Genomic DNA, 9,416 nt, shown 5'->3' with positions numbered 1-9,416 from the left:
CAAAATACGCGTATCTGTCAAGGATAAGCAAATAAAGTAGTGGAATTAAATGGAAAATACTAATCCTTCTCTCTCTCTCTCATTATACAGGTATTCCACTAAGACGCCCACATTCATCAGGACTAGTTCACACTATTTCTGCTATGCTCTATTATCATCCAAAACAACAAACGTATCAATGAATCTGTTTGCCGTCGAGTTATTAACGAAACAAAAAGTCGATGAAGAGAATCGATCAAAATCACTTGCACTCCTGCTTCCAAGTTTGGTTACAAGATTACAACTCTGGAGAGCCGTTTGTGTGGTTGTTGGGGACGTGTGGTTCTGAATATGGCGATAAGTGTACACAATGTTTCGCAATTACATCCTCCCTATTCGCACACGCCCGAAGATCGGAGGCGAATGCCACTTCGACTTGTTTCGTCTACTAACGACTCTCTGATGACTGTGTTGGGGAAGCAGCAATGCTACATCTGTGGAAATCCCAGCGCAGGTATACATAGGTTATCCAAACCGAACTACCGGACAATAAACACCCGTCCCGGGAGTCGCGTGATAACGAAGAAAAATAACAACCGCGGACTACGTTCTACGTGCGTCTTTATTTTTAAGTTACAATGGACTAGACAACAAACATAAATTGTACACACATCAGCAATTTAAGGCCCAAGCGCAATGACAGCGGAAGCGGAACGGCAGTGGCAGTGGAAAAGCCCGATCTGAGTAAGCCTACTTGTCGGATTGAAAACTAGTTAGAATCAAATCGACTTCGGTTAGGCATCTTGATGTCATTTGTGACAACTGTCAAACTTTCCGTTTCCGTTCCGCTTCCGCCCACATTGCGTTTAGGCCTTTATGCTTCGTCAGTCTCTCACTCTCACGCACTCATACACACCTGAGTACTGCGAACTCAGCCGATTTTATTTTTCAAGTGAGCTAGAAAACATCTTGAAAATCTTCCGAAGTTTCAAATTGTTTTGCTGAAACAGCTCACGAAATTGTATATACATGCTGTCAAATAAACTCTGCTCCAGAAATAACGTATACATGGTGATGGGAGTGCACCTGCCCACAAAGCTCACATGACAAAGTTTGATTACATTTTTGTTTCAGCAACCCAGTTTTGGCATTATTAATATCAAATAAAAACACTTTTTAGAGCATCACGCTCGATGATTTACATTATCCGCCTACTAAGGTTGATGTTTCGACAGTTTCATAATTATAATTCTCAATTTGTTTTCAGTAGGTGGCAACACCTTTACTTGTGGTGCAAACGGTAACTACCTACGAGACTTCTGAGCTCTTTTGAATGTTTGGCTCTCGTTTGACAGTTTGACTCGGCTCCCAGATGACAAGCATTTTGAGTTAGTTCGCAGTAAAGAGCCTGAATTTATAAAGAGACGATATGTCAGAATTGGAACAATAGATTATCTGTCAAAGTCATAGGAAAAATCGAGCAGAAGACCTGTCAAATGGATAAGATGTCGCCTCTTTATAAATTCAGGCTCTTTAGTTTGCAGTATTCAGATACACACTCATACTGGCAGCTGTCATCAACGTCCCGGGGGCTGCTATAGACACTCTTGTTATAGACACGCATCCAGGGGCTTTCACTACTTACTTCCAACTACATCGACATGTTTCGTCTAGACAGAGTTGCGACCTATCACAATCACGATCGTCAAACAGCTGATGGTAGTAACGCTTTGTCCATTCCTATCAATGTGCTCGTCGAAGCTCTCTCCATGACCATCCATCAAGTTGACGAAAGAAGTAAAAATCAACTGGTGAATGTCGTCTTCGGTTGTGATCCATCACTGATCTGGTCATTCCCGACAATCACGACACTCATCTGTGCTCGTTTTGAAGCAGTTGCTGCTTTGCTTGCAGATGTGAGTGTGTTGGTGAGTGAGCCCAACAGATTCCGTTTAATGTTGCCTGCTTTGTTTGTAACTCACACAGTCGCGCCTGCCGAGACGAACTTGGAATGTGTAGGCATTGTTTTCATTTCCTTCTGTCGTTTCGCTTTTTCTCATGATCGAACTGCAGAAGTCTTCACTGTTTTCGTTGTGCTTTTCATCATCTGCAGCAAGTGTAACGTTTTGCTTGTGAGCAGCGACCATTACTGGTGATTGTTGTTTGCCATGGCTCTACCTCTCACTGCGTGACAAAACGTTCTGTCAGCGTTAGTCGGTTAATGCGTAGGCGAGTGTCACGTGAGTGTCATGATCTTTTGCATCACTGCGTCTAGAAACGATTCTCTGATAACTGTGTTGGGGAAGCAGCATATGCATGTACGTAATTGGTAGATTTGTTAGTTATTTCGACGCTTTTGGACAATGCTTAACATTTACCACTTTTTCAATGCTTTCTTGTTGCTTCAACAGTCAAAAACACTGCGTAGAAATATTTCAAAAAAGATGCGTAAAAATATTTCTGATCGATTGGTGAAAAAAATATTGAAATTGGTCCAGGGGCAGCTGAGATATTAACGTTCAAAATATTTCATAATTTCGTTAATTGTTCCATTTTCGGTTTTCACAAAGTGTACCCCCATATAGAAATCACAGACGAAGTCCTACGTAAAAAATGTGTGGAATTTTTTTTTCCGTCGACCTTGTTTTCCGTACTGAGCAACAATGCTACCGACGCCAGGGAGGCAGCTCCCACACCTGGACCCTACCTATCGACCTATCAAACTCATGAACCGGGGACCAACGGCTTTACTTCCCTTCCGAAGGAAGGCGTGAGTAGAGATGTTATGCCTCAGAACATCCCGGCGGCGCCGACTGGGATTGAAACCAGGCCTGCTGGGGTGAGAGGTAATCACGCATACCACTACACCACCGGCTCCGCTGTGTGGAATTTTATTAGTTTGGCATCCGAATTAAGTTCGACGCCCACTGGTGTGTCGGCGATGTGGCATCTACTAACATGCCAAATCGACTTGATGTTTTGCCATGTTGTATGATGCCACATCGCCGCCATACGATTGGCCGCCTGACTTTAGCACAAGTCAGTACCAGATTAGCCGCAAGCCAGACTCTACACGGCCATTGAAAATAACTCAGAGAGAGAGAGAGAGTCACTTCTACTCGATTGTATGAAAAATTTCTAAAAATTGAAAGTACTCAGCGCTGACGTCCTGTAGTTTTTAGAAATTAATCCATACCGTAGAGTAGAAGTGACTCTCTCTGAGTGTCTGTAGTATAGCAGACTTTCTGCTAGATCAGGCCTGCCTGAGCAAGGCAACTTGTTTTTTTAAAAGTGGCTGTAGGGCAGAGAACTACTTCGGCCTAATCGCCCATTTTGGGCCTATGGAACAGAAAACTTCAAATAAATCCATGATTTCAGAGTTAACAAGTCAATTATGCGTTTCGTACGATACTTAAGTTAATAAGCTACCGAACGAAGTCAATGAGAACGCGTGATATCAAGGTTTGCACCCATTATTCCTAAAAACAAAAGAAGCGCTCCGACCGAATCAAATTTTATCTTCATCCGATAGGCCGAAGTGAATTCATTGACGTTTCAATGGCGTTTCAATACGTTAGGCCGAGTTTAGAATCCGTAGGCCGAGTTTGGCGTCAAGAAGCAGTGTTAGACTTTTGACAATATCTCAACGATTGGTTTCTCTTTATCAATTCTTACGATACGTACGGAAAGGTAAATAAATTTGGAAGCTATCAGTAATAATAACATTGCGTTTGGTACTAAACTGCGCTAGATTAAGAAAGACTAAATGCGGGTAGTGCTTAATAGGCCGGAAATGGGGTAGTTAACCCTATCTATTTTCGATGAACATGTTTCAAGCTGCACTTTGTTTCTTTCTCATTCATGATGGGGTGAAATTCATAATGATGAATAAAATTGGACTTGAATTATGTCATTGCTGAGATCTAGAGTCCACGTACGATCCACGGGGAACGCTGCGCAAGATCATGCTTACAAATAAAACAAGGTAAAAAGTGAGTTAAGTACAAAATGTTACTTTATTGTCGTTCACTGTCCCCTCTTGGTCACTATCATCTAAGTAAAGGTTTTAGATTCGAGAACAATACATGCAACGGCAAATACTTTAAGTTAAGTAACGCATTCTTTGAAATCCTTTTGAGGTTATAAAAGAGCAGTTGAAAATACTAGTACTTTGCACTACAACAACAACGCTTCTTCAGCGTAAGAAAAACAGTTTTAAGGCCATTCAATGGTTTCAAACCATTTCGACAGCCATTGCAACTCCCATTCCACCGCCGACGCACAGCGAGGCTACGCCCTTCTTGCCGCCGGTTCTCTTCAAGGCATACAACAGGGTGACCAGCACGCGGCAACCTACGAAAGTGTAGAAAACAAAAAATGTATGAATTTTCCCTTCATCGGATCGCATGATGCAACAGAATATTACCGGAAGCGCCAATCGGATGTCCGAGTGCAATAGCTCCACCACCAATGTTCACTTTGTCCGCATTGATACCGAGCCCTTTGTTGACGGCCAACGCTTGAGCTGCGAATGCCTCGTTCAATTCGAACAGATCAACATCCTTCAACTTCCATCCAGCCTTTTCCAACTGTCGATTGAGAAAACGATTATTAGTTTATCGTTCTTGAAATTCTTATCAAAGTGAGTCAATACTTACGACTTTATGCACCGCACTGATCGGTCCGGCTCCCATCGTCTTCGGACAGATTCCCGTTTGGCTGAAGGCAACAATCCTTGCCAGCGGCTTGGCACCGCGCTTCTGGGCTTCCTCGCCGGACATCAGCAGTACTGCCGCCGCTGAATCGTTAATTCCGGAAGCATTCCCCGGCGTTACGGTGCCATCCTTGATGAAGCAGGGTCTCAGCTTGGCCAATCCTTCCACCGTAGTTCCGTGTTTAGGATATTCATCCTTGTCGAAGGTAATGGTCTCCTTGCGACTAGGAATCTGCACCGACACAATCTCGTCGTTGAAGTAACCCTTAGTCAGCGATTCCTCGGCCAGCTGTTGACTCTTGGCTGCGAAAGCATCCTGTTGTTCCCGGGTGATTTCAAACTCCTTGGCCAAATTCTCGGCAGTCACACCCATGTGCAGATCGTAGAAGGCGTCCGTCAAGCCATCGCAAAGCATGGTGTCCACCATTTTGGCCTCACCCATTTTGGTGCCGTTGCGCAAATGCAGCACGTGAGGAGATTTGGACATGCATTCCTGTCCACCGGCAACGACCACGCTTGCATCCCCGGAGCGGATCGCCTGGTAGCCCAGGGAAACCGTCTTCAGACCCGAACCGCACAGCATATTGATTAGGTAGGCCGGAACTTCCTTCGGAATGCCAGCCTTCATTGAAGCCTGGCGCGCCGGGTTCTGGCCTTGGCCGGCAGCCAGCGCCTGACCCAGGATGACTTCATCCACATCCGCCGGGGCGACGTTGGCCCGATGTAGGACCTCCTTGACGGCAACGGCTCCCAGTTCAGCGGCGCTGAGGGACGACAGAGCACCTAGGAAGTTTCCTGGGAAAAGGTAGTTGAATCGAAAAATAAAAATTAGTTCGAAGGACCAAAGGATTTTTTAAGCCCGGGTTCGGGAAATTTGAAAATTCGTAATTTTTATGTTTTACTGTCAGTTGTGAAGATTTTACAAGTTTGGAAAGGATAATAAATCCGCAGGTTGGTAAGAATCACAAATCGACCACGTTTTGATTGATGGAAGACATTTCTCGGATATCATCACCGTCAGGACCTATCGCGATGCAAACACTGGTACCGACACCCACACGAATCAAGAAGGCTAGAGCTGCTTTTGCGAGTTTACGAAATGAATGTAGATCGCACCAAAATCCGTGAAATCTGTGTTGTTATATGCCAGCGAGACGTGATGTGTATCAGCGGAGAACACTAAAAAACTGCAGGTCTTCAACAACCGATGCCTGTGGTATATAATTCGCCGGCCACCCGTCAGGACATCGCAGCAGTGGCAGACCTAGGAGCTCATAGTAAGTGAGTGAGTGAGCAGTATCCTCTTGCATTGAAACTATCAAAGTAGAAACGGACTGATGCAATTATTTCGGTGCTGTAATAGAGCGCATAAAAACTCCTTTTTACGATAAACTTGATTTTATGGCATTGCAGTCACCTTTTCTGTATGGGTTTGACGTCATGTACGTGTCTGATTAGATAATGTGTTTTTTGTTTGTTTAAAGATAATGAAAAATAGAATAATTAGAACTAAGACCCGCTGCATTTGAATACATCGTAAAAGTTATCAACTGGATCAGCAGTAATTTGTTTATGAAAGTCATATGGCGTGAACTCGATAAGATATGGATTGGATGCAGCTACCAGCAAAATATCGTTTACTGTTACATCTTCTTCTTTTTTGGCTTTATTACGTTCCTTCTGAGGCTTTACACCGACCCTCAACTTAGTGTTCTTTGTGCACTTTCATAGTTATCAATTGAGAGCTTTCTAAGTCTGTATAATTCAAGTCGAACAATGGATTAGGCCTAAGTAACAGTGACAGATTCTCCTGCCCCGTAACGTGGGTAAATCACCTTTTTGTGGTACTACCATCGATTCCTAGTCCTGACTACTTCAACCTTGGGGATCAGGATTTTCAGCAATCAAAGGAACACATCTTAGTCCTTGGTACTTTGTATGCCTTGTTAGGTAGTTATTTTTCATCTACGTGATCCCTAATCTTTTATTCGCTGTTCTCTTTGAAGTCGTTACGACTAGGATTCTGAGGCATGGTCATTATCGGTGTTATTGCTTGATTTTGTTGCAAAGTAATCCGTTTTTGACTGGCAAGGTGGCGCGGCTTTAGAGGGTGTTTAGTTTTAAATATTCTTTCGAAACTTTCAACCCTGTGCATTTTTTATGTTCCATGAATTTCTACTTGAGTTCTTTGAGGTTCTATGGAGTTTCCAGAATATCAAAATAAATTTGCAACGGCCTAACGAAAGAGAAAGTCGATGAAGAGAATCATTCAATGTTAGGGCCAAATCCATTGTTCGGCTTGAATTGTGTGGCAAAAATTCCTAAACCAGGCCGGGAACCGAACCCAGCCGCCTCCAGCATGGTATCGCTTTAAAGCTGCGCGTTGACCGACTGAGATAAGGAAGTCCCCAATGCTATGTGAAACGTGCAATAGAAAAAAAATCTTTGCTTCAAGGCGTGAAGAATATTTTCAATGATAATTTCTTGGCTTTCGTGTGTACCAGAGAGTTGTGAGCTGTTTAGGTTTTTGAAGAGCTAACCAAAAAATGTTTAATGTAAAACCAGTTTTAAACAAGTTTACAATGCCCATGTTGGAATTCCTAGCATTCACAAACAGCACAATGATATAATAAACGGATGAATTATTCATGAACAGAGGAACTTTATCTGATGCAAAATTATCACTCTACTTCTTTGATATTCAAATCAAACAAAAAGCAGAACGACGTTCGACTTCTTACTCGTGAACTAACCAGAAAGAACCCCATCCTTAAATACGTAACTACTAATTTCAACGCATCGCAACAACGCGTGTTAGAGAAAGTTCCGTCACGCACCAATGACCAATGAATGAACATCAACATTACACATCAATAAGGGTATTCGCCTTCCCCAAAAACACCTGTTCCAACACACAATGAAACGGTAAACAGAGAAAAGATAACGGGACCTTTAAAAAGCCGAAAACAAAATTTTCCAATTAGAATTATGCTGCTTACCGATCGGTGTTCTGGCTGCCGAGACAATGTAAATCTCTCCTGATGACGTCATCGTTCCTGCTGCTCTCGGGGCGATTTCTTTTTATCAAAATACCACTCTCAGCGCAGTTTGCTCTCGCAAATAATTGGATTATGCACTCGCTGCAAACGGCAAACAGAAAGAATGACAATGTTATTGCGCTGCAGAGTATTCTAATGAATGAAACGTCCGAATGGAGTAAAAAATCACAGCAGAGTACTCACCTGAAACACGCAGACACGTCAACAGCTCCGGAAGGTGTGACTGAGGATGGTGAAATTGGTTACCTTCTTCCCCAGGAAGATGTTGGTCGGGAGATGATGTTGCTAGCCTCCTCACGGTTACGATACGTGAGGTGGAGTGTGATGTGATTTTTCTGAAAAGCATTTTTTATGATAAAACAGGTTTTCTCTCCGGCTAGTGCCATCTCTCGTTTTCCTTCGTTGCCGGGTAGCCAGCTGTTTGGGAAGAAGGAAAGAGACGGAGCATGATGTTTAGCTCGAATGTTTGCATAACATTTTGTAGCATAAGCTCTGACATCCCACCCAAAGGAAAAATGACAACGCAGGGTTGCGAGTGAACTCAGCATGTTAGAACTGGGCGATATCCTGCAAGATTTTTTAGAACATGTACACACTAAAACTCTACTGGGTATAGAGATTTTCACGTCCAGTTTTATTGGTGCGATATGTGAGAGTGTGTTAGTGAAAATCCGAGGAAATACATAAAAAATCGCTGTCAAGCTCATTTTGACAGATCTAAGTTCATACATTTTTTACAACCCAGCGGCAGGCGCGTAGGCAACATGTTATACAGTGACAGCTGGCCCAGCACAGCATAAAAAAAATATTTGAGCCCGGGACATGCTGCCTTCTGTCAAATGCTGCTGTTGGTGTAGGCCTTGTCACTATGGCCTGATTTTTTAGGTTAGCCAGAGGAAAATAATAAACAACTTTACATGACGATGCGCCCGCTAGTGTGCGTGCGTTAAATGTCACTAATCTATATAGACTTCTCTGAAGTTTGTGAAATGAACAAGTATTAGTGCAGAGCTCGGAGTAAATTATAAGTATTAGTGCAAGAAAGCCTTTGAATTTTCTCGAAGTTCTGCACTAATACGTGTGCAATTCACAAATGCCAGAGAAGTCTACACAGCAATAAAATGTAATATCGATCAATGTAATTCAAGCTGATGTATGAAATAATGATGTAATAGCGAAAAGCAGATACAATATTACATCAATGGATGTAATTTTGGTCGCAAAATCAATGTACATCATACAACGTTATATTACACAACCGATGGATTGACCTGGTTGCAGCAGTTTGGATGTAATATTCAACAACTTTTTTTTCTGTGTATACAACAAAACGAATTGCCCAATTAATTGATGAATCTACGTTACGGTCGGCCAGTAGATGGAAATCTCGATGGAAAATCGTATGGAATATTTTTTAGTACGTCATCACTTTTGTGGTTTTGGATTTCAAACCTAGGCGTCGCATGCACTGGTGCAGTTTTGCGTAGATTCATCAATTATGTTAACAAGCTTCTGCGTTAATTTTCCTTCAGATGTCACTGCTGTACTTAATGGAGACATCTATCAGATATTACCCAAACACTTAATCCATACAGTTCTATCCGCTTTACTACCAGTCCACAGAGAACCAAAACATTAAAATTTGAGAGAGATTGTTTTTGCCA

The 9,416-nt window shown here is 42.6% G+C and overlaps 1 protein-coding gene across 1 annotated transcript; it reads right to left on the bottom strand.

Moving 5' to 3' along the window:
- Positions 1-3,976: 3,976 nt before the first annotated feature.
- Positions 3,977-7,799, bottom strand: Acat2 (Acetyl-CoA acetyltransferase 2). The gene is made up of 4 exons (XM_065236797.1): positions 7,693-7,799; positions 4,638-5,488; positions 4,406-4,568; positions 3,977-4,332 (listed from the first exon to the last, which is right to left on the bottom strand). The coding sequence occupies exons 1-4, from the start codon at positions 7,742-7,744 to the stop codon at positions 4,214-4,216; spliced, it is 1,185 nt and encodes a 394-aa protein (XP_065092869.1). The 5' UTR covers positions 7,745-7,799; the 3' UTR covers positions 3,977-4,213.
- Between the last annotated feature and the right edge of the window lie 1,617 nt (positions 7,800-9,416).

Source organism: Ochlerotatus camptorhynchus, unplaced genomic scaffold (genome assembly GCF_037179485.1).
Source record: "Ochlerotatus camptorhynchus isolate MF236.1 unplaced genomic scaffold, CSIRO-AGI_Acam_v1.1 ptg000576l, whole genome shotgun sequence".
NCBI lineage: Eukaryota > Metazoa > Arthropoda > Insecta > Diptera > Culicidae > Ochlerotatus > Ochlerotatus camptorhynchus.
This window is presented reverse-complemented; position numbering and strand designations above follow the sequence as displayed.